This window comes from Ursus americanus, chromosome 13, assembly GCF_024610735.1.
Source record: "Ursus americanus isolate L20-20 chromosome 13, mUrsAme1.1.p, whole genome shotgun sequence".
Classification (NCBI taxonomy): Eukaryota; Metazoa; Chordata; class Mammalia; order Carnivora; family Ursidae; genus Ursus; species Ursus americanus.
The window spans coordinates 3,294,463-3,320,825 of record NC_142139.1 but is presented as its reverse complement, the minus strand read 5'-3'; the positions used below and the strand labels follow the sequence as shown (position 1 = coordinate 3,320,825).

The window sequence follows — 26,363 nt, the reverse complement described above, 5'->3', positions numbered from 1 at the left end:
AGGCAAAGGGGCCTCTGCCTTGGCCTTCTGGTCCGGCCGTTTTATAGCCATGCCTGCCATAGGGGGGAAAGTCTGTGAGGCCAAGAGTTGATGGCAACTCAGAGCCTCACCCCTACTCCTTATGGATTATTTTCTGTGTATCTGGGAGCCCAGAATTTTCTGCTCAACCAACCCCAAAACTGCTGTCTGGGACAGCACAGGAATCTGATGGCAGCTTTCCAAGAGGCTGCTGTTTGTTGGAGGTGGGAGGGCAACGGTAGACCAAGTCTGAAAATATGGGCTGGGTTAACTCCATAACTGGATTGAGGACCCTCCAGTGTGGATCAGGCTGAGGGAGAAAGAGGAGGGGGATGGGGTAGGCTGTGAGGAGGGAGCTAGATATGGGTCCCGTGTGTGCTCGTGTTGGTGTGTGTGGTGATGGTGGTGGTGAATGGCCATTCAGCCATTCATAGACTGCATTTTAAGTGTTGTGAGAAGTTTAAATTTGAAATCTGGCCTCTTAGGTCATTATGACGTATATTTGTCAAACAAGAAGGGTAGAATTTTGATTTAATAATTCTTTAACTGTTTAAGTATGTAGACTTACGATATGTGGTTCCCCATTTGTACTTTCATTCAATGTGTTAATGAGGACAGTTTTTATAACCTATTTTAGAAATGCTCAGCTCTCCCTACAATGGGAAAAGCAGGCATTTTACATATGTGTGCTTATTCTATTATAACCTTAATACATTTTGAGATATTAATGGATCCCAACTGCCATTGTGAGGAAGCTTCAATGATACTTTTTGTTGGGTGCGGTGTGCCAGGCTTAGTTTTAAGGACCTTAAATGTATTTTCTCATTCATCTCTCATAATAACTCAATGTAGTGGGGACTGTGATTTTCTCTGTTTTACAGATGAGAAAACTGAGGTTCAGGGGTATAGTGAGTGGTGGAGCAGGTTTTGAACCCAAGAACTTTGCTCAAATTTGTGCTCAAGTTACCAGACTGTTAGGCTTTACAGTTTTTTCCTTGAGAAGGAGATAGGGGCTAACTTGAATTAAAATGGCCACTATATTCATTTACTGTGGAAGGAAAAACATTTAAATATCACTGTCAGTATTGATTGGCAGTATCATAGATCATTAGTTTTACTTAACAGTTTGAAGAAAGTGGACTTTTTAGTATTAACACTTTATTCACATGAAACTGACTGTAGTACTTTTGATACTTTATGTCCTTACAATACTTTGAAGGTTAATTTTTATCCCCAAATAATGTATGCTTACTGAGAATACAAAAAATAAAAAAGTAAACAGAAAAAAACAAAAATCTGTTTATAGTCCCACCAACCAAAGACAAACGCTGCCAACATTGTAGGACTTTTTTTTTCTAGAATTATCTTATGCTTTATAAAACAACACGTATAGCTGAGTTTATATCCCATATAATCTTTATTTTAGTTTTCAGTGAACATTATAGCCAAGTTTTCCTATATTCTCAAAAACAATGATCACAAGGTAGACCCTAATTTGTTTACTCATCTATTTCTTACTTGGTTTTCAAAGTGTTTCCTTTTACTTATGGACTGATTTATTTGCCATTGTAAGTATCACTGCATTAAACATCTTAAAAGTTTGTACACGTGCCAGCTTATCTCCCTAGGCTACATTTCTAGCAGTCAAATTATACGAGTGTTATTAAGGCCTTTAGAATATATTGCCACATTTAGTTTTAGAATTTTATACCCTTTTAAATTTTAAACACCAGACTATGAGTGTGTTGACTTCCTCGCATTTTCTCTAAAGCTGAATGGTATCTGTGAAGAAAACTCTGCTATAGTAGTGGGTTTTGTGTGTATGTGCATTATCTGTCATGGTTCTTTCCAAATTTATTAATGGAGATTTTGGTGTTTGTGATAATTTCTGTGGGCCATTTATATGGGAATAATATTTTACCTCTGATATTTTCTGTGAAAATTTCCCCCTAATTTATTGTTTGCCTTCTAATTTTGGTCAGTGTAATTGACACACAAAATTCAGAAGTTTTATGTAGTTAAATTTATCTTACATATTGTAGTTTTCCCATTGTTTTTAAGCTTGATGATTCTCCTCTATGCAGAAATCAAATTATATTCAGCAATGTTTTATTTTTGCAGTGTATCATTTTTACAGTTAACTCTGTTATTCATCAGAGGTTATTTCAGCATACGATACAAACCTGCATTGATTCCACATTAGTTTCCACCCAATAGCTGTTTTCTTAATTCTTCTGGTCGAGCAAGTTATCTTTGCCCCATTGCTTTGTGATAGCTCTCTTTTATTGGTTTTAAAACACTACATCAGGCTATATATTTTGTTTCATTCATCTGTTTATTTTTTGGACAAGTATAGGAGTTTAAATTATCGTAATGTTAAAATACGTCTATGCTGTCAGTTATATCATTAGTTAGAGGAACTAAGTCAATGGTCACGTACCTGAGAGATGCACTAGGAATGGAAGAAAACCCCCTCCTAAACACCCTAAACACACAATGAACTCTTCAGGCAAGTCACTGGATTTTAATATGTGTTTGGACTCTCTCCAGAGGGTCCAGTAAAATTCTGTCTACACTGTGCAAACTCACATAATATTTTCTATTGTCTGCCTGGTCAGAGGCCAGCAAGAGAATTGATTTCAGCAGCCACTTCCAGAGAGGCTGCTGAAGTTCTGCTTGGATTTTTTTTTTTTTTTTTTTTTTTTTTTTTTTTTGTGTAACAGAGAGACAGCCAGCGAGAGAGGGAACACAAGCAGGGGGAGTGGGAGAGGAAGAAGCAGGCTCCCAGCGGAGGAGCCTGATGTGGGGCTCAATCCCATAATGCTGGGATCACGCCCTGAGCCAAAGGCAGATGCTTAACGACTGCGCTACCCAGGCGCCCCTGAAGTTCTGCTTGGAAAGCTTACCAAGATCCTTTGACTTTTTGTCGGTCTGGTCACACTTCCTCTAAGGTCTTTGGGAGAAGCCACTGCTATTCTATGCTAAGCTATTAAGTAGAGAACCTGATGAGATTTTCCTTTTACTTCATGTGAATGTGGGATGGGGTATGGATATTTCCACAGGAGGCATGGAAAGATATGGCAGGAGACAGTAGAACAAAGTGTGATTGAATTGATGAAGAGCTATTTGGTGCGTTTTATTTTTTTTTATTTATTGATTAAAGATTTTATTTATTTATTTGAGAGAAAGAGAGAGAGAGAGCATGCTTGAGTGGGGCGAAGGGCAGAGAGACAAGCAGACACTCTGCTGGGTGTGGAGCCCGACATGGGACTTGATCCCAGGATCCTGGGATCATGACCTGAGCCGAAGTTAGACATGCCACCCAGACGCCCTATCTGCTGCATTTTAAAGGCTTACCTGTGAAATCACAAACATGGCCCTCTTTAAATTTTGCATGCATACTTTAGACACAGTGATTATACTCAAACAATTATAAATTAGAAAAGACCCTGAGAAATCATCTAGTCCAAATTACTTACTTTACAGATTAGGAGAGAGAGGTGCAAAGAAGCTACGTTTTCCCGGCTATACAATTAATTAGTAGAGAAATCTTCTATGTTGTCTCTCAGTCCTCTTTTTATCACACCCTGACTTCAATGACTAAAATGACAGCGACAGTTGGAGCTCTCGAGTACTCTATCGGAGTACCTCTGATACTTTCCTTTTATATAATATATAGGTGGAGAATTCATGTTTAAAAAATTCCTAGTGAATTGCAATGGGCCTCTTAAAATTTTCCCATTTTAATTCTCTATCCAATTCCAATAAACCAGGCCATAAAATCAGCAATTCATTGGAATTTAATAGTTTTTCCTTTTTGTTCTGCAGAAACTCATAAAACCCAGCTCTAAAATCATGCATGTCATATGCTTTCTGATGTCACTTTTAACATAAAAGTCAAAAGATAAACTGAGGCTGTGGGCACACCTTGGATTGGAGTCTTGAATCCTGAATTATAACGTGCTCCGCCTTCACCCCCTATGCTGTGAATCGTGTGCTTTCATTCATTTTTTTTTTTTTAAGAGAGAGGGAGTGAGAATGGGAGGGACAGAGGGAGAGAGAGAGAGAATCTTAAGCAGACCCCATGCCCAGTGCAGAGCTTGAAGCGGGGGTCGGTCTCACTACTTTGAGATCACGACCTGAGACAAAACCAAGTCAGGTGCTTAACCAACTGAGCCATCGGGTGCCCCACTTTCATTCATTATTTGAAATTTTCTCAATTTTTGGAATTCCTGTCTCTTAAGATGGAAAGAAATTGTTGTTTAATTTGAAAAGTAAAATGTAAAGCATGAGTCAAGACAAATCTATATGGTTTTGAAATGTGTGGGTAATATTGGAATCCATATTTTTTTTCTTATTTTCAAGAGTAATCATTTGCTCAGCATACTGAAAAGCCATCTTAAATAGCAAATATCTAAAGGCATGTCTACTTCATGTACCATAAATGGCATATAATTTAAAATAATAGCGTTGCTACCAAGTAGAGAAATAGGTTCTGTGTTATCTGTGTATGTACAGCCTCCTATTGTTAGTAAATCAGATGTTAGATTTTTCCTTTTGAGGACGTTTTTGTACTAAATTGCTTGGTGAAGATTTGTTTTTGTGTTTCTTATAAAGAAATTCTAATGGGGAGCTTAGGCCTCCAAATGTCCTTTCTTCCTTTCCTTAGTAATAACATACGAGATCAAAGGAGGTCATAAAGACAAGTCTTATCAGGATATTTTCTGTGATGTTGATCATACCAGAGAAAGAATTCCTGATGTGGCAACATCAAAGCTTGAACTATGAGGACTTTTTGTATTAGCTAGAGGATGGTACGTTTAGTTTTTCTCTTTACAAAAGGAAGCATTTGGCTATTGCTTAATGAGTTGTATACATGCTGTCTTTCGTGCTTGGAGTCTGTTACTGCATCTGCATTTTATGAAAAGCTCATATTCTGGGTTTAGCAGATGGACTCATTTGAATTAGGTTTGCTGGAAAGTCTTTTCCAAATTATATTATGTAAAAGGCTAAAGCAATAGACTTGCCTCAAGATTTTCTAGAACAATGATTAGGCCCAAAGACTCTTAGGACAAAGAATTAATTGTGGTAAGGAACACCCACATCTCTCTCAGGTGGGAGGGACAGCATCCTTCTAGGAAAGGCATGGTTCCTACCTCAAAACAGGTCCATGAAAAAAAGCCCATTGTCTTTCTGACTGACTGACCCACATTCCTCAGCTGCAGAGCAAATAGCCTATGAAATTTGCTTTTAATTTTCAAATGAAATGCATTTGAGTCAGAATCCCAACATGCTGTTAAAACAGAAAGGAGTCTCATGACATTGACTCTACGTAATGTACTCGCGCTGCAGAAATTCCATGGGATGGGGTCCAGTCCCTCCGAAGAGTAACAGGTTTAAAGAAGAAAAAAAGACCCTCAGATATTTTTGGACTTCCACGAGCTATGTGGAAGAGTGGTCACAGTCACCTTAGGATCTTGGTAATCCTGGCAGCAATTTGTTTTTAAAAATAGAAGTCAAAACCTCCTATCTTTCTTCTACTTTTTAACTGGAGGAATATAGTCTTGTACAAAATTTCTGTGAACATAAGATTTGAAAGAAACACAAAGTCTTAGAGGAAGACTGGGGGGTTGTTGGGTGGATGGCTTGAGGGAGAAAAGAAAGGCTAAATGCTGCAAAACAGAGTTTCTAATACACCCCAAGATCAAATTAAAAAGCAGTCTAGGAAACTATAATTAAGCAGAATTGTTGAGTAGAGTAATTTTGTTCTATCCTGGGCAAGTAGAGTAATAGGAACATGGGATAATATGATTTTTTTGTTTCTCCCTCTCTAACTCTCTCCTTCCCTCCCTCCCATCTGCTCTCCCTTCCTCCCTTCCCTCCTTCCTCCCTTTCTTTCTTCCTCTTTTTCTTCCGTAACAGAAGACATTATCACAAAAGGACATATAGATAGACCTGTGACAAGCAAATCAACTTACAGTTATCTTTTGGTTTTAAGAAAGGGGTGCTTAGCCTGCGGACCCCTCGGGGATTTAAGGATGAGATTTGGTAGTTTATGAATTCCTAAAATTGTCAACATATGCCTATTTGCATTTTTCTAGGGAGAGAGTAAGCTCTTGTCTTCCACTACATTCTTCAGAGGTTCCATGGCATACAAAAGTGTGAGAACCACTGATAGAAAGCATTTGAAGCAAGAGCAATAGTTAGATACTATTACAATTTAAAAATGATGTTTTGGTATAACTGTGGCTTTCCAAATACATATTTTTCTTTCAGCTCCAGGGCTGGAGATCAGGGTACCGCCAGTTTTAGTAAACTTTAGATTGTGATCATTCCTATAGTACTACTGAAACGCAAGGTGGGATCCTGGTAGGATCTTGAAACAGTAAAAGGATGTCAGTGGGAAAAAAAAAAGTGAAATTTGAGTAAAGTCTGTAATTTAGTTAACAGAATTGTAAGCAGAATTGTAACAATGCTAATTTCTTAGCTTTGATATTGTACTGTGGTTATATAAGATGTTAAAAGGGGAGGCTGAGTAAGGAAAGGGTATACAGGAACTCTGGAAATCTGAATTTATGCCTCTTCTAAGTCTAACTTTGTTAAAAAAATTACGGAGAACAATAGAACTTAACTTTTGTTTCCAGTTCTCCTTGCAGTCTGACAGTTTTCTCCTAACATTGCAGTTAGGTGAAATAATAAATGACCTCCTTTTCTTAAGAGGATTTAAGCAAAATAAAAATCTCTACCTTCCCTTTGTCACTCTGGGCAAGTTACATGAGCCCCTTAATATACAATGTCCTGAAAATATGGTAAATTGCCTCTTTTTCTGATTTTGCTGAGTTTTTTTTTTAAGATTTTATTTATTTATTTTGGAGATAGATAAAGAGGGAGAGAACAGGGGGAGGAGAAGAGGGACAGGGACAAGCAGACTCTGTACTGAGCACAGAGCTCAAAGCGGGGCTTGATCCCATGACCCTGAGATCAGGACTTGAGCCAAAATCAAGAGGCGGGCACTTAAAAGACTGAGTGCCCCCGGTGCCCCACTTTTTGTGGACTTTTGAACACATTCTTATTTGATAGCAACTCCTAGACTCTATTTTGCCGTATTCCTGATCTTGGGCACAGATCTTATCTTTGTGTTACTTCTAGGCATGCGTCATTAACATAAAATGCCTGGCTATTTCTTTTCCTTCTTTCATAATTATTAGAATCTCAGTTATCATTCTTGGCATTAAATTTGAATATCATCTTTTTTATTTTTCATCATTTCTGCAGAATTCTTCTTAGTAGTAATACTATATTATTTACTCTTGGGCATCTAACAACTGTCAGTGTAAGAGGATGTATACGCTATCTTGAACTCTGTTCCTGTACCTTTCATTCATTTAAAAAATACTTGAGTGACTATTATGTGTTACAAGCTATTTTTTCAGCTGAGAATAATACCAGGAAGATCCTTGCTAGATGCTCATCTTCATACCTTTATTCTTTTTATTTTTTTAATGATTTTTTATTATATTATGTTAGTCACCATTCAGTACATCCCCGGTTTCCGATGTAAGGCTCGATGATTCATTAGTTGCGTATCATACCTTTATTCTAATCTACAGGAAGGGGAAAGAGGGAGTCCAGGACAAGTGGCTTTGCATTTTATTTATTTTTTTAAGATTTTACTAATCTATTTATTTTAGAGAGAAGAAGACAGAGCACAAGTGGGGACAGGAAAAGGGACAAACAGACTCCGCACTGAGTGCGAAGCCTGTTGTGGAGCTTGATGTGGGGCTCAATCTCACAACTCCAAGATCATGACCCCACGATCATGACCAGAGCCAAAATCAAGAGCCACCCAGGCGCCCCAAGTGGCTTTGCATTCTAGAAGCCACTTGGAGGTTACACCCACCTCAGGTTGGCTCATATCCATTAGCCTGGCCATAGTCAAATGGTCTCACTTCCTTTGCACAGAGGAGGCAGAGAGATTAGTTTTCCTACTGAGCAGCCCGTACTCCCTAAGACTTAGTGGTGGTGGTGGGAACTATTATTTTAAGGAAGATGGAGAGAATAGGAAGGTGTCTGCCATGGTGGATTTTAAGTGTAGGAGTCATATATTCTAATACGTGTCTTAAAAAATTCGCTTTAATAGCTTTGTGAACAGCAGAGCTTAGTGGAGGCAAAATTGGAAATGTGGAGACCCGTGAGGAGGCTACTTGTACTAGTTCAGATGACATGTGATGGTGGCTACTGTATGTTGGCAGCATACGTGTTCCATTTTCAACCAATAACTACTGTTAATGTTGACTTGCATAAAGAAATCATTGCAAAACTTAACAAAATGTAGAGTATTTATTATAATTATGATTGCCCTCTCATAATCATTGTTTTCTCCTCTTGGAGGTTGATCACATTCTTATATATACAATGATTTTATAGTAAATGCAATAACTTACTTTGGCTTTATTTTGGCCACAAAGCTAATAGTTCTGATTTACTTTCCAACATGACGTTAGCTGGGAGATGGCCTAGGAAGTCTTTGCAGGAGTGCCAGTAAGAGATAATAGTAACTTAGACTAGGGTTGTAGCAGTGCAGATGCAGGAAAGAGGAACAATTCAGGGTGTATATTTAGAGGCAGAACCAACAGAACTGGCAGATAGAATGTGGGAGGTGAGAGAGGAGCTAATAATGAGTCCCAGGTTTTAGCCTTGACTGATCTGGTGAATGGTGCTGCCACTTACTAAGCTGTAGAATTCTGATGAAGAAATGGGTTTCTGGGGGCTGGTGAGAATCAAGATTTTGGTTTTGGTTATGTAAGTTTGAGATCAGAAAAAGAAAACCTAAATGGTTGTCTAACAGAGTATGAAATCTAGATGCCTATAAAGTGTCAATGTCAGGTCAGGCGAATCTGTAAATTGACTGGGAGCTCATACCACAAAGAAGAGTTCCAGGGGCTCTGCCAGGCAGAGATAAGAATGATGAGGAATCCGAGAATGCTTGGGCTGAATCTCTCTGCTTAACGAAAGGCCCTGCTCTTAGTAGCATTCACAGATGGAGAGAGGCATATCTCCACAAAATACTTAGATTTTTATTGTGACTACATAGGTAAGTGGATATTGCTAACAGCGGACAGGAATGTCCTAGACAACCTTCTTTTAAACAGGGCTTCAAAGAATGCAGTTTGTAAGCCTCCAACTTCTGCTTGTGTGTAGTCTCCAGTTTTTGGCCTCTGAGGTCCTTCTTCTTCACTCCCCAGAGTGCTACTGAGACCGGGCAGACATTCAAAGTCAGCTGATATTTTCATCAGGATAGGTTTAGTAGGACTTTGTAAACATATCATAATGGTTGGAGTCTTAGCTTGTACATCCTTGAACTTGAGACTAGGTCCAAAGACATTAAAAGAATGCCCTGAGCTCTTTGGAGCTGGCCTCTCATCAGGTAATGACAACACTCTTGTTAGTCAACACCCAGGAGTAAAATTGGGAATGATGAAGTGTTACCTCACAGCGCTTGCCTCTTTGAACTTTTTATTTGGTCTCCTGCAGTCTATTCTTCTGTCTCTTCCCTACCCACCCCTCTTCTATCCACTCATATCACTTTTTAACAGTTCATCACAAAAAGAAAGTAAGAACTGGATGGTCTCCCTCTCGTTTTCTAACACTTTTGACTAAAAGTTGATCTGTGACTGTAATCACTTCCAGAAAGGATGTGAATTGGGTGCCAGTAAATGGACTCTGGCTTCCAAATATGTGCATGTGTAGAGACATGAGGGCAGGGGAATGACTTTTTTTTTTTTTTTCTGCTGGCAAGACAGTGCTATTTGCTTGTGCTTCTGGTCTTTATTTTGGGGCACCAAATCTTCTATCTGATGAAACACTTTAATAATGCCAACATTATAGGCATATTGCCTTTTATTCTGAGTTCTCTCTCTCACTTGGTCCTTAAGTTCCATTCATTTACTTAGAAATCAATATAGAAAAGCATCCCTCCATCCCTCCATCCCTCCATCCCTCCATCATTTGTTGTTCGGTCACTCATCATTTATTGAGTGAGTACTTATGACTTCTTTCCTGTGCAGAGAATTTTAAGAGCTTTAAGAGATGGTTTTATAGTCACTGCTTCTGTATGTTTATGATTTTTTAAGGTTGTATAACTTCCATGCATTGATCATTTAAAATATAATTCTAAGTCAATATTTGCTTAGGTTTTTGATGGGTTGAGTCAGTCTGAAGCTATATTTAGGAAATTAAAAATAAATGAAAGACTATGGGGTTAGTTACGGGTAGCTTTTCATAAGACAAAGTCTTAAAGTGGCCCTTAAGGAAGCTTAGGGTTTGAACAGGTTATCCAGTGTGTGGATCCCAAACCTTCACCACATGCCAGTCCTTATTTACTCTGAGAGGGAGAAAAACTCTGTAACTGTTATAGGAGACAGTCTTGGTTCTGATTTTTATTACTAGGTTAAAAGCTATTCATTAATTTCTGCAGCGTGTTTGCTTATTATATTCAAATTTTTTCTCCCCATACTAAGCATCTTAATGGTACGCTCTATTTCCACCTGATCTCAGTGTCCCCCTTGGTGAGTGGCACGGTACCATACATGTCATAGACACTCATTAGGGCATCTAGAAGAGAGGCGCACCATAGTGTTGAAGAGCACAAACTTTGGAGACAGGATACTGGGATTAAAATCTGAGTTTTGTAACTTCTTTCTAGCAGTGCAACAGTCTCTTAGTTTCCTCATCTTAACTTGAGGATAATAAATAGTACTACCCGCTTCATAACATTGTTGTGAGAATTAATAATGTATACAGAATGCTTAGAGATGTGTCTGGATATGATCATTGTCATCACCAAATGTTTATGGGAATAAAATGGAAGCACAGGGACCATTGTGAAAAGAGAAGAGGGGTAGGTAGTTTAGGTGGGGATAGCAGATGAAATATTTTAAGTGGTAAGTTGAGTAGTTCAGTAGATAGAAGTACTCAGGAATCATGGGGCCCCTGGGTGGTTCAGTCGGTTGAACATCCGACTCTAGGTTTCAGCTGAGGTCATGATCTCAGGGTCATGGGATGGGCCTGGCGTCAGGCTCTGTGCTTAGTGGCTCAGTGCAGAGTCTGCTTGAGATTCTCTCTCTCCCTCGCCCTCTACCCCTCCCTCTCCCCCTCCCCCAGTTGATGCTGTCTCTCAAATAAATAAATAAATTTTTACTTCTTTTTTTAAAAATCAGCAATCATTGTGGGGGTGGTTTTAGCATCAAGTCTAGAGGCCAATCATTCAGAGTTAGAGACTCAGGGCCACAGTTTTATTGTGATGGTAGAGGAGGCTATAGTGAAATATGCCAAAGAGGGCAGATAACCAACCATGAAATCATTATATGTTTGGTGTGCTGAGGGTTCTTGTATCAAAAGGAACATTGTGCCCGCATTTATTTGGTAAACATTAATTAGGGTAGTCTGCTAGGTAAGGCTATCAATTAAATAACTTAGTCACTGTATCTGCCCTCATGTTATTTATGGTTTTGTGGGTAGCCAGAGTTTAAACAACTTCAGTAATGTGTGATGGGTTTAAAGATGGAGAAGCCCAGAAGGTGATGGGTTTAAAGATGGAGAAGCCCAGAAGCATCTGCCGGTCTGTTTTCTCTCCCTGACCATTCCATGCTGCTAATTGCATTTGGAAGCCTTCAGAATCTGGCTCAAAGCCTACCTTCCACCGAAACTCATTGTTTCATTAATTTTATTTTCTCTTGTCCTTAATACTATCACTTTACAAACATGCACTGATATTCTAAGTTTTCATCTTCATCTGAATCTGGACAGTTTTCACTCAAGAAGATATAGGAACAGAGTTTGGGAATGCTAGGTCTACTCCTACTTTCCTGTGTTCTTTTCTGAAAATTCTTCTGGAATTAGGAGTTGATCCCTCAAAAACATACTCATTCATATCTTCTCCCAGAGATCTTTTGAAGTCTGAGGTATCTCTCTGGAGTCAGCATTCACTTATCACTTTTCACTCACTTTTAGTAGAGTCTTTCCTGTATCTTTGCGTTTTGATTAATGCATTTTATCTTCCTTTTATCTGGGAGAGCCAAGTCCATGATGAAAGTTGGGAAGTCGGATATCCTGGCACCCTGAAGAAGTAGCTGGTTCTGGGTCTCATTTGCAGTGCATTTTTCTGTGATGAGCACACATCTTTTTTTTCAAAGCATGGCCAAGAAGGTAGGATGCATATTTGTTGAACTACTGAAAACTCGCACTTATTATAGAAGCAAAAGAAATGAAAGTCCAGCTCTTACTACAAAATGAATAAGTAGTCTCAGTGAACAATTGTTAGTAAAACTGAAGCTTTAAATAGCAGTCTCTTTATCTCCTGAAACCTGATGTGGTGTGAGATGGAGTCACAGAGCAGCAAATCCAAATTAACAACTGTAACCCTTCGAACCGCATGCTCAAAGTGGTTGGTTATGAGAGAACTGATTTTTACAAGATGGTGAGACAGGCAATTATCTATTGTCTCATATTAAGACTAATCTTTGCACTGACTCATTTTAGACCCTTTCTCCCTCTGGAGAATACCATCTGCACAAACTACAAGGTCCAAGATAGCAATGATCTGCTGAACATATGTGGAACAGATGGTTGAAGAAATTATCTGCCCATTCAATTGCCACATTACTCATTTCCGCCACCTCGCTGCCCATGCAAATGCAAGGCTGTATAAAGCTGGTCTTTAGGTCATTCCCCATGTTGATTCACGGAGGCCACTTGGCATGGCTGCCTGTGGAGGGGTAAGGGCCAGCATCCTCAGACAATGTTGCCTAAATTCCTGGCTGAGCACTTTTAGGGAATAAGAAAAAAGTAAGATGATGTCATTCAGGTGATGTCCAAGTTACATTTTCAGTTTCCCTAAGGTGTTGTTTGGGAGCTCATTGGGAATGGACTGCAGTCAAAGCTCTGTAAATTCAGTTTACATTCTGTGTTAGTCTGGTGTTGGAAAGTCTTGTCCCGGATTAGGACAAGATATCCAGGAGCAGAGAGAAACTGAGGAATAAGAAAAAAAAGCAAATGCTGGTGATGAAAGGGCTCTTGTTGACCTCAACTGTTGCTCCCATTGTCATCCCTGTGTGTAACCAATGGCCCAAATTTGCAATTTGAATAATGTAATCCCTCAGTGAGGTAAATCACAAATGTTTGCATTCAGGTATTTCTTAATCTACATCTTATGTCATAGATCCAGGAAAGAAAAGAAGAACACCCCCCACCCCCCCGCCAAAACCCAATGCTATGGAAATTGAGTTTTTAGTCCCTTCAGTTGACTGAATTTTGAAAAAGTCATACTCAATTCGTGCATCCTTGCATTAATTAGGCCTAGTATCAGGATGAAAGCCAGGTGAGTTGAAAAGGTCATGTTGAGAACCCGTGGTCTTTACCACAATATTTTCCTGTTTCCATTTAATTGAATTTTAAGTGGGTTCACAATGAATGGGTAAAACCACTGTACTGTTTCTGCCACTTGGTTTTAATTAGCGACCGGGAATAAAAAAGTCTTGGTTTAATTTAGCAATGAAAGGGTTATTTTGAAGCTTGAGAAGAAACGAAACAATATGCTGTATTAGGCTTTCTTTTGTTTGGGGCTAGTTTTTTCCATTTCTTTGAATTTATTATGCACTAGTTTTGTGCCAAGCACTGTGCCATGGGGATGGCACCCCTGTCCTGTGGAGCTTACTCAGTATAAGATCACTTTATTGTGGATGCTTAAGAAATCTTTGAGAAAAGAAAACTCCCTAGGGAAAAAAAATCCTGATTTTTTTCACTAGTCATGAAACAAATCTGAGAGCATATTAGATTTAGCATGGCCTTCCACTACAGCCATTTTTATAAATCGCCATTTTTCTGACTAAAATGTTTCCCCACTCTCATTGAAAATATTGGTACATATTCTTTTAAGATATTATTCAGTGTAAGAAATACCAAAAAACTTTTTAATCAGCAACATCGATAATTTTTATATAATTTGTGTAAAAAAATGCCATATGGCAAAACAATACTTGTGACTTCATAGTTGAGGAGCAAGAAGAGCCTACAGATAGCAGGGATTCTGAGGGACGCTTTACAGGGACCTCACAAGTATTGAAACAAAAAGTCTAAAAATGTTGGCCTATATGGCTCTACCATACTTGTTTCTCCCTTTTCTCCTTCACTCCATTTTTTTTTATCTGGAAGTTGCTAGTATGGAATAAATAACATGGTGAAGTGGCTTTGCTTTTTACGGTTTCCTAAGGCTATGACTCTTCTACAGAGATTCATTCCACTGGAAATCCCAGCTTTCCTGTTTTTATTATCCACACTTCACATGGTGGTTTAGACTAAATTGGCCATTGCGGCGTTTGGAGAGCAGTCTGTTTAACACAGTGAATTTTACTGCTACCTTCATACCCATCTCTCACAAGCCCATGTTCTGGGCTCGATCAGATACACAGCCACGAACACTGAAGAAACACGTCAGTGTCTCCCTCTTCCCCTACTTGGAAGTGAGTGCCTTTAAAGAGGTTTCACTTCAGCTATGTTGATTGGGCCTGTTGGAGTGGACATCAGGAAACGGGTAATGTGGAAGGAGAGATGACTACTGAAATGTAATTTCCCTTTCATCAGGAGGAGCTCCTTCACGATTTGGACCACCCAGCCGCTGACCAGAGCTGCCGACGGCCAGGTAGCCAGCTCACATTGCCTGGTGAGCCTGTGAGAGAAAAAGCCAACATCTCTTCGTGCAACCGTATCAGGATAGCCAGAGTAAGTCCCCAGCGAGCTCTCCTGAAGAGAATTTCCCTTCTGGAGGATCGGCCGCATAGTTGGCAAAATATCTACTGCACATGCGCAGTAATTCAGCTAGTCAACAGGCGAAATGGTCACATGTACACAGAGGTTCATAATAACTGGTAGTAAGTGGACACAGCAGATAACCCCAGCGTGCAATAACGACGCAAAGGAGGAGAGAGCAGGTGAGCTTTGGAAATCAGGCGACGAGACTGTGGTGTGAGGTGAGGAACGAAGGGGGATGACGCGTCCCTGCGTCGGCTCCGGGCAGCGCCTGCGCATGCTCCCTGGCCGGGGGCGCAGACTGGGTAAATTGCCAAGTGCTGCAGCTGGGGACCGCTCCTCTGTCTTCCCAACCGGTAAGACTCAAAACTGGTTGAAACGATTACTGTTGCTGTTTTTCTGCTGTGTTCACAACGTTGGCAATACCGTAACTTGTTCAGTCCATAGATGGTGGACAATTTGGAAAACAAAACCGGAAGCTGTTGAGATACAGTTAATGCAGATCTTGCGGTCTCCATGCATTTCAGGAACTCCAAGGGCGGCATGTGCATGTTATTCTGACTGTAAACTCAGGCAGTTAGGTTTTAAAGTGGGAGGCATTGTTGTCCTCATTTTATAAGCAACAGAAGAGGGTTGCTTCTATAGCAGGCAGGTTTCTTAAATCTGGGTGATATTTGTAATGCTACAAAGCCTTTTTGCAGTTTTCAACACCTCGTTGTTTTCCCTGACTGCTTCCTCTCTCTGGTATTGTAACTGGGTCATGGTAAGGTTCCAGAGAACCACATACAGTAATGAGTAAAGAGAACATATGGGGGGAAAAAAAGGAGAGAGAGAGGGAGGGGCGAACCAGGGAACAGACTTTTAACTGTAAAGCAAAGGAGGGCTGCTGGAGGGGAAGTGGGTGGGGGATGGGCTACATGGGGAATGGGGATTAAGGAGGGCACTTGTGATGAGCACTGGGTGTTGTACGTAAGTGATGAATCACTAAATTCTACACCTGAAACTAATATTATATTGTATGTTAACCAATTGGAATTTAAATATAAACTTGAAAAAAGAAGGAATGACTAAAGAGAAGCCAAACTGTTGTAGTACTCTGGAGAAGGATGTGATCCATCTGAATACATTTTGTTTGGGTTGGCTTTCAGAGTCCTCTTTTGACCCAAAGCCAAAAAATAAGTTTCAACTGAATTTACAGTTGTGCCCCTCTGCACTTAAATGGTTTTATTGCTGTGTGCGCGGGCGCATGCGTGCAAGCGTGAGTGAGGTTTTGCTCTTGTAATTTATAATAGCTCTATCTATAATATAACCATTTTATGGAAGTTCTGTGGAAACGCTAATGTGCGTCATCAATAGGGATAGACACAGCTGTTAACCATCAAAGTTTCTGTAACTGAAAAAACAAATGAACCTGAGAATTCTCACTGATTCCAATGATTTGACAACACTATGATTGGTCGGAACTGTAACTGTTTGCGACGTATTTGGATCCTCTCACATCTATTGTGTTGTTATTTACCAGTCATAGAATGGGAAATCATTGAAATTATCCACAGGTGTCTCTAATGCAGGAAAACAACGCAAATTCCTATGGCATGAAGAAGTAAATGAGAAGATGGGAAGGAAACTGTGCTCTTTATTCCTTCCTCTGAGTATTGAAGCAGTAAGCTGCAAGAGAAGGGACCAGGGTTTGTGAACGTCACCCGTGTTACGGATACATCCATGGTTCACATTTTTTCAAATGCCCATTTGTGAAACTAAGCATTGGGTCCCTCTCCTTAGGTCCGTCTGCACTCAGAGACGTATGTGGCCATGATCGGTGAGTGCAAGGTGAGAAGATAGCTCCTAACTTCCCTCAGATAGATTTCTTTTCTCCCAAGACCGCAGGATTGGGGGCAAATCACAAGAAATTCCATGCTTTTGTGAGATACGACTGTTGAGCAGGTGAGGTAGAAGGAGAAGAAAACAGATTTAGTAGTCCTCTGACATGTAATAGGATAGGGATGAAGTGAACAAAATCCTGGAGAATTAGTAAAGATACAGAAGCAGAAAATATATCCACGTGTTTCTGGAATTTGCTGCTTAAGCCATAGGCTGGAAGACTAGGATTCCAAATTTCCATTCTTAGCTCTTGGGTATCCTTAGTCAACTGCTCTAATGGCCTTGAAACAGTTGTGTACTCTCCATTTACTCAAAATTTATTTACTGAGAAATATTACAGGGGCCTATTAGTTTTTGTTACCCATTATGGAAATGGTATTTTTTACTTTGTAAGGGTATGTGGAGGGTAGACTGATGGTAAAGTAGAAGAATTAATAAATATGGGCAAATTAGAATTGTATCATTATAATACTTTTAATTTTTTTGGTGTCCACTGTATCAAATTTCTCAGTGTAAAATATGTTAAAATGTTTTTTCCAATATCTATATTTGTCCATATATATTGCCTTATTTTAAAACAACTTGGGCAGATAGATGTTCAATATTGGTAGTAAAACTATTTAAATAATTATGAATAGCTCCATCTCCTTGCTGACCCAACCCATCCAGCTCAACCAGCTCATGCAGCCCCTCACTGGGACTCCCACCACTCCTTCGTTCAGCCTTGAAATAACATATAGCAAAGCAAAGCCCTCTGGAGACCTTGTTACTCTAGGATGCTTGAATTTGTGTGGTACGTGCTGTATCAGTTGTTAAATATTTTAAATATCACACTTGAACAAGAAAGCATCCTCTCCCCCTCCACCTTTGCATTAGACAAGCCAAAGTATTAAAAATCAGGGTCTTGTGCTTTCAGAGCTTTTCTTTGAAGGAATTTACTATATATTTTTTTGTAATCAGTAACTCTTATAATTCTAATTTTTTAAAGATTTTATTTATTTGTCAGAGAGAGAAAGCACAAGCACGGGGAGTGGCAGGCTGAGGGAGAAGCAGGCTCCCCCCTGAGCAAGGAGCCCGATGTGGGGCTCAATACCAGGACCCTGAGATCATGACCTGAGTGGAAGGCAGATGCTTAATTGACTGAGCCGCCCAGGTGTTCCGTTATCATTCTAGTTTTTAAAGTATCCTTTTAATACTAATGTTCTACCTTAAGTTAATTATTTCTTCCTTTAGCTATTCAAAATATTTGAGTATCAGGTATTTATACATTCTCCACACAAGGTAGACACAGCAATGTGTTATCCACATTGTAGGGAACTTTTAGGCTCATTTTGGTGAAGTGCCTGTAGGTTTAGAAGTTAATCAGGGGGGACTTCCACTCGTGCGTGCGGCGAGCGGAGCCAGAGTCGAGACCAGAGGCCGAACTCGGGATCTAACAAGATGGCCGGGCTGCCCCGCAGGATTATCAAGGAAACCCAGCGTTTGCTGGCAGAACCAGTTCCTGGTATTAAAGCAGAACCAGATGAGAGCAACGCCCGTTATTTTCATGTGGTCATTGCTGGCCCCCAGGATTCCCCCTTTGAGGGAGGGACTTTTAAGCTTGAACTATTCCTACCAGAAGAATACCCGATGGCAGCCCCTAAAGTACGTTTCATGACCAAAATTTATCATCCTAATGTAGACAAGTTGGGAAGAATATGTTTAGATATTTTGAAAGATAAGTGGTCCCCAGCACTGCAGATCCGCACAGTTCTGCTATCGATCCAGGCTTTGTTAAGTGCTCCCAATCCAGACGATCCGTTAGCAAATGATGTAGCGGAGCAGTGGAAGACCAACGAAGCCCAGGCCATAGAAACAGCTAGAGCATGGACTAGGCTATATGCCATGAATAATATTTAAAAGCGATCTGGTCATCAAGTGTGCATCACTTCTCCTGTTCTGCCAAGACTTCTTCCTTTTTTGTTTGCATTTAATGGACACAGTCTTAGAAACATTACAGAATAAAAGCCCAGACATCTTCAGTCCTTTGGTGATTAAATGCACATTAGCAAATCTATGTCTTGTCCTGATTCACTGTTGTAAAGCATGAGCAGAGGCTAGAAGTACCATCTGGATTGTTGTGAAACGTTTAAAAGCAGTGGCCCTTCTCTGCTTTTATTCATTTCCCCCATCATGGTTTTAAGTATAAAGCACTGTGAATGAAGGTAGTTGTCAGGGTTAGCTGCAGGGGTGTGGGTGTTTTTCTTTCTTTCTTTTTTTTTTTTTTTTGAGGGGGAGAGGTAGTTTTATTTTAATTTTATGGGCTCCTTTCCCCCTTTTTATGGTGATCTAATTGCATTGGTTAAAAGCAGCTAACCAGTTCTTTAGAATATGCTCTCTAGCCAAGTCTAACTTTATTTAGACGCTGTAGATGGACAAGCTTGATTGTTTGAACCAAAATGGGAACATTAAACAAACATCACAGCCCTCACTAATAACATTGTGACTTTGCTGTCAAGTGTAGAATCCTTCCTTCAAGAAAAAGCTTGTGACCATTTTGTATGGCTTGTCTGGAAATTTCTGTAAATCTTATGTTTTAGTAAAATATTTTTTGTTATTCTAAAAAAAAAAAAAAAGTTAATCAGAGTGTTTCCCTTCGTTGTCTGACTATTTGCACTCTTAGTGTATATTTGAAGTTATTAGCCGTTAATCTGGTGACATGGAGAAAACATTTCATATACATGAAATGTATGTATGAAAACATTTCATATACAGCCTTACTAAAGTAATTTTCAGCTTTGTAATAGAGCTTGAAGCCCGGAATTGTGATGCCACCAGCTTTGGTTTTCTTTTTCAACAATCCACTGGCGATTTGGGATCTTTTCTGGTTCCATGCAAATTTTAGGATTATTTTTCCAGCCCTGCAAAATAAAGTTGATGGTATTTTGATAGGGATTGCATTGAATGAATAGCTTGCTCTAGGTAGCATCGACATTTTAACAATATTTGTTCTTCCAATCCTTGAGCATGGAACGTTCTTCCATTTCTTTGTGTCTTCCTCAATTTCTTTCATGAGTGTTCTATAGTTTTCTGAGTGCAGATCCTTTGCCTCTTTGGTTAGGTTTATTCCTAGGTATCTTATGGTTTTTGGTGCCATTGTAAATGGGATCGACTCCTTAATTTCTCTTTCTTGTGTCTCATCGTTAATGTATAGAAATGCAACAGATTTCTGTGCATTGATTTTATATCCTGCCATGTCGCTGAATTGCTGTGTGAGTTCTAGCAAGAGTCTTTTGGGTTTTCCATATAGAGTATCATGCCATCTGCAAAGAGTGAGCATTTTGACTTCTTTTTTTGACAATTCAGATGCCTTTTATTTATTTTTGTTGTCTGATTGTTGAGGCTAGGACTATGTTGAATAACAGTGGTGATAGTGGACATCACTGCTGTGTTCTGACCTTAGTGGGAAAGCTCTCAGTTTTTCCCTGTTGAGGCTGATATTAGCTGTGGGGTTTTCCTTTGTGTACGGCTTTTATGATATTGAGGTATGTTCCCTCTATCCCTACACTGGGAAGAGTTTTAATCAAGAAGGATGCTATACTTTGTCAAATGCTTTTTCTGCATCTATTGAGAGGATCATATGGTTTTTGTCATTTCTTTTATTTATGTAGTGTATCACATTGATTGATTTGCGGATGTTGAAGCACGCTTGCAGCCCAGGAATAAATCCCACTTGGTCTTGGTGAATAATCCTTTTAATGTACTGTTGGATCCTACTGGCTAGTATTTTGGTGAGAATTTTTGCATCCATGTTCATCAGAGATATTGGTCTGTAATTCTCCTTTTTGGTGGGGTCTTTGTCTGCTTTTGGGATCAAAGTAATGCTGGTCTCATAGGAGGAGTTTGGAAGTTTTCCTTCCATTTCTATTTTTTTGAAATAGCTTCAGAAGAATAGGTATTAATTCTTTAAATGTTTGATAGAGTTGCTGTAATCATCAAGACAGCATGGTACTGGCACAAAAACAGACACGTAGATCAATGGAACAGAATAGAGAGCACAGAAATAGACCCTCAAGTCTGTGGTCAACTAATCTTTGACAAAGCAGGAAAGAATATCCAATGGAAAAAAAAGACAGTCTCTTCCACAAATGGTATTGGGAAAATGGAACAGAAGAATGAAACTGGACCATTTCCTTACACCATACACAAAAATAGATTCAAAATGGATGAAAGACCTAAATGTGAGACGGGAATCCATCAAAATCCTAGAGGAGAACACGGGCAGCAAGCTCCGTGACCTTGGCCGCAGCAACTTCTCGCTAGACATGTCTCCAAACGCAAGGGAAATGAAGGCAAAAATGAACTATTGGGACTTCATCAAGATAAGAAGCTTTTGTACAGCAAAGGAAACAGTCGACAAAACCAAAGACAACCAACAGAATGGGAAAAGATTTTTGCAAATGTCTTATCAAATAATGGGCTAGTATCCAAAATCTATTATAAAGAACTTGTCAAACTCAACACTCAAGGAACAAATAATCCAATCAAGAAATGGGCATGGAACACCTGGGTGGCTCAGTTGGTTAAGCATCAGCCTTCAGCTTGGGTCATGATCCCGGGATCAAGTCCCACATCAGGGTCCTTGCTTGGTGGGGAGCCTGCTTCTTCCTCTGCCTGCTGCTCTCCCTGCTTGTGCTCTCTCTCTCTCTGACAAATAAATAAAATCTTAAAAAAAAAAAAATAAAGAAGTGGGCAGAAGACATGAATAGACATTTCTCCAAAGAAGACATACAGATGGCCAACAGACACATGAAAAAATGCTCAATATCACTCGGCATCAGGGAAACGCCAATCAAAACCACAGTGAGGGGGTGCCTGGGTGGCTTAGTCATTAAGCGTCTGCCTTCGGCTCAGGTCATGATCCCAGTGTTCTGGGATCGAGCCCCTCTTCGGGCTCCCTGCTCAGTGGGAAGCCTGCTTCTCCCTCTCCCACTCCCCCTGCTTGTGTTCCCGCTCTCGCTGCCTCTCTCTCTGTCAAATAAATAAATAAAATCTTAAAAAAAAAAAAAAAAACCACAGTGAGATACCACCTCATACCAGTCAGAATGGCTAAAATTAACAAGTCAGGAAACAACAGATGTTGGAGAGGATGCAGAGAAAGGGGAGCCCTCTTACACTGTTGGTGGGAATGCAAGGCGGTGCAGCCACTCTGGAAAATAGTATGGAGGTTCTTCAAAAAGTTGAAAATAGAGCTACCCTATGACCGAGCAATTGCACTACTGGGTATTTACCCCAAAGATGTAAATGTAGTGATCCAGAGGGGCACCTGCACCCCAATGTTTATAGAAACAATGTCCACAATAGCCAAACTATGGAAAGAGCCCAGATGTCCATCGACAGATGAGTGGATAAAGATGTGGTATACACACACACACACACACACACACACACACACACACACAATGAATACTACTCAGCCATCAAAAAATGAAATCTTGCCATTTGCAATGAAGTGGATGGAACTAGAGGGTATTATACTAAGTGAAATAAGTCAATCAGAGAAAGACAATTATCATATGATCTCACTCATGTGGAATTTAAGAAACAAAACAGAGGATCATAGGGGAAGAGAGGAAAAAATAAAACAAGATGAAACCACAGAGGGAGACAAACCATAAGAGATTCTTAATCATAGGAAACAAACTGAGGCCTGCTGAAGAGGTGGGGGGTGGAGGGATGGGGTAACTGGGTGGTGGGCATTAAGTGCTGGGTATTATAAAGACTGATGAATCACTGACCTCTACCTCTGAAACTAATAATACATTATATGTTAATTAATTAAATTTAAATTAAAAAATCATAAAAAAATAATTTTCAGGATCAATTACTTCATATTGATGTTGATTAAGCCATGCAAAATATGGTTTGTGATGAAGGCAGCATCATATCTTGATCTAATAATCATGTTCTTTGGCGTGTTAATGTCCATGTATATCGTGTCACAAACTCCCTATCTAGTTTACTAATAGAAAGGATTAATGGATTTTGAAACTGTTAACAGCAGTTAAGCATACAAGATTAAGATCAGACAGGTCTGGGTTTAAATCCCAGCTTGTCATAACACTCACCAGGCTACTGAAATTCTCTCAGCCACCATTTCTTCATTTGTGCAATGGTAATTATAAGAGTAACTATTTCACAGGATTGATAGAAGAGTTGGAAAAAGTGATGCATGAAAAGCAATTAGTACACTGCCTGATATAATACATGTTAATTATGATTATATTTTATTTCCCTTCACATAATGTGTTAAGCATTTTCAAATGGTATTTTCTTTAGGTGTTTTCCACTGGAAAATCTAAGGGACGTTCAGTTTGATTCAACAGCATTTCTGAAACGCCTTTCATCCAAACTATCGGAGTATTTCTGTAAGAAAAAATTTCACAAGAGAATAATGCAAAGAAAAAAAATTCCTCCAGGCATGTAATACTTTTAACAAAACAGAAAATTTTGTTCTATCCCTGCATCTGATCCCAATCCATTGGTGCAGAGTCTGTGCCTCTTTAGCCTTAAAACTAATTTAGCCTTAAAACGCACTGAACTTAGCGCTCTCTGTGTATGACTCATGCTGAGGAAGACGAGAGTATTGCAAGTCAGTATGGATTGTTAACCTAAAATGAACTGGACCAATCTCAGATCTTTTCTTCAGGCTCTAACATATGGTTAAAGCCTAGAGACAGAAAGAGATAGAGCTCTGGGGGCAAACAGAAAGTCAAGTGTATAGAGCCAAATACTGCTAGGGTTCAGGCAGTCTTCCAGAGAACAAGTCAAAGTTAGCAATTTAGCAATTCACAACTGCAGAGAATTTTGGATATAGTTTTGAGTTTTCCAAGGCTCTCTACTTTTTTGTTTTATTTTGTTTTGCTTTTGGCTTTATCATTTTTTCCATCAAAGGATTAGTTTCTCATTCCACATCACAAACAGTTTTATATTTGACCTCCTCTACCATCTGTTTATAGTACTTTAGTGATAAAACATACTATCTGTTTTATTAAGGTCCTTTTGGTTTTACTAGGTTGTAACTTTTTTTGAGGACAGTATTATTCCTGATGCATTTTTGTATCTATTACAGAGTTGGCATCATGCCTTCTAATATTAAAGCTGTTGATAAATATGTTACACTGACATGTGTGGGAAATAATATTGATGAGTTCCTTGAAGTCAGCAATTACCTAGAGCTCATTACGCAGTGTCTGGCATAGAGGGCACATTTGTTCTCATAGTAGCTTTTGTGATGGGCTTTGCTATATGAGCATACAATACAGGTGAATCCAGAAATTCAGACATAAGTCTCTATATGGGAATGAGAGTTTGTACCATAAATACATATTTAATTAGAATGCAAGAATCTTCTATAACTCTAAGATGATTTATATTATTTAAGAAGATCTCGTAAATCTCATTCCTTTAAAATATTTGAGTCAGCAGACTACTATTAAAAATTCATGATGACTTAAACCCAAATTATTTCAAATTGTAATAATTTGAAAATAGAACACATTTCCAAGAAATATTTTAAAAACTGTGCAAATAATTCCCAAATCCTGAGAAAGGAGGTATAAACTTGTTGGTGGAGCAGGGACTGGAAGATATCTGTGTGCTTATATTTTGGCACCAGCACCAATCATGGTAAAAGAATCGGTGTCTTAGATAAAGTGAGAAAAGGAACTGACAGTTGTCTGCATCATTCTCATTTTAGGGGCCTTCTCATCTAATTGCCCTGCTTTTCACTTTCCTTTGTCATCCCTAATAGCTGCAGTATCCCAGAGGGCTGTCTGTTACAGTGTTTGGTCTGATGCATAGCTGAAGCCTTGCACAGCGCACACTGGAGCTTTTCAGCTCCATTTACCCTGGAGGAATCTCTCAGAACTCCTTTGCCTTGGCTCTGTCACAGAACAAGAGTCCTTTGGAAGAAAAGTGCTGGCTGGATCCCTGTTATCACCTAATTTCCTTTCATTTAATGAAATCTTAGATCCCTCTTCTAAGAAGCACTCAACAGACTGACGTTGAAACAGAGTAAAATGTATCTGTAACTAAAATGTATGTGAAATCACACTTACTCTGTGGCATTCTGGAAAGCGCTGGTAGCTTTGGTCACCGAATGTCTGAAAATAGTTCATCAGAAAGGGCTGCTTGATGAAGAAAATAAAAGCCCTTTGCAGTATAGTATAAACAGACTTCTTTAGTCTTGTATTAATGAGACAAGGCTTTGGGAGTGAGAAGAGGGAGGTTTGAGTCAGATGGGTTTGGAGAGTGTTGGGCATCCAATCATCATTTTAAGCTTTGAAGAAATAATTTTAAGATTTCTTAAACCTGTTGATGCCATGCCCCATATCCCCTGGGCCCTCTTGAGTTCACCTGGTGATATGATAGATGGTTTCCAGTATGCTAACTACTTCTCACCTCCTGTTCTCTGCAGCTCTCTTGAGGGTTTTCACTGGAGCCGTGGGAGTTTTCTCTGCTACTAACAAGTGCAGAGGAATTAAGGCTCCCAAGGACAACCCTCAGTCTATGGGGATGGGAAGTGGTGGAAGTATGCTCTTTCTTCCAGTCCTCTGGTGGGAATGTTCAGAAGCATGTTCTGCATGGTTTCTCAGACAGTCCCCAAGAAGATTGAGACTGGGTTGCCCACAGGGCTAACCCGCTCACTGTTTTTCCCTTCCCCGTCTCACTTTCCCTGTTCTCTTACTCCTGCTTCTGAGGATCACTTCCCAAAGAAACTACCTGCAGCCAAGTCTTTGTCTTGGAATCTGCCTTGAAAAGAACCCAAAGTAAGACATGGTCCTAACTATGCATTTAACTGGCACTGCGACTACGAGAAGCTTATTTTATTTTTCTGGGTCTAATGTTTTTGACCTATTCAATGAGACAGTTGGGCCGAACTGAGAATTTTCCCACTTATTTAGTTTCAGAACTCTTTTTTTTAAATCAAATTAAATCATAACTAGAACCTTAAAAAATATAAAAATAGTTAAAAGTAACGAACATGAGTCTTAGGTAATTTAGAGATTTTTGTCTGTATGTCAGACATTTAATTAATTATAGATCACTGAGGCATAATCTTGGGTTCTTATGATTCCTTGCAGTACAATTTTAGAATGAGTGGAGTGGATGATCTTTAAGGCTCATGGAAAACTTAAAATTCTGGGATTCTAACTGCAGATAAAGGTTCTTGAGGAGCTCTCTACCTTTGTCTTAACCTCTGGACTATTTCCCAAACTCCAAATCCACAGAGATCCAGTTTAGAATCTTTCTTCCCCATACCATTTATCTTCCCATCACCTAATGGTTACATGTGAACGGACATGTGTATGTGTGTATTTACATATTCCAAAACACCAAATCAGAAATATAATTGTGGCATGCCATGGTTTCCCAAGAATTCTAGTACAAAGACTATAAATTGTGATTATACGCTGACTGCATGTGAGAGCAAAAAGGTAATCCTCATAAAAAAATTTTTTTTAGTTCATTGTAGGACTGTCAAGTTTTTTCCCTGCTATTTCATTTATAAGAACACATTCAGTAATATTTTTCAGCTTTAACACAGATATGACATATATATGAAACTTATAAACATTTCAGTGAGCTTATATGATATATATTTATATATATTTTGC

General features: G+C 39.3%; 2 protein-coding genes across 2 annotated transcripts in view; both read left to right on the top strand.

The window, feature by feature from the left end:
• DKK2 (dickkopf Wnt signaling pathway inhibitor 2) overlaps positions 1 to 26,363 on the top strand; it is a 259,460-nt gene that overhangs the window by 8,025 nt on the left and 225,072 nt on the right. Inside the window, exon 2 of the mRNA XM_087866382.1 lies at positions 14,659 to 14,796. Coding sequence (XP_087722508.1) covers positions 14,659 to 14,796 — 138 coding nt within the window. The remainder of the gene's footprint in view (positions 1 to 14,658; positions 14,797 to 26,363) is intronic.
• LOC123793127 (ubiquitin-conjugating enzyme E2 N) lies at positions 18,080 to 18,972 on the top strand. Its single transcript, XM_045798649.2, has one exon. The coding sequence runs from the start codon at positions 18,145 to 18,147 to the stop codon at positions 18,601 to 18,603; it is 459 nt and encodes a 152-aa protein (XP_045654605.2). The 5' UTR covers positions 18,080 to 18,144; the 3' UTR covers positions 18,604 to 18,972.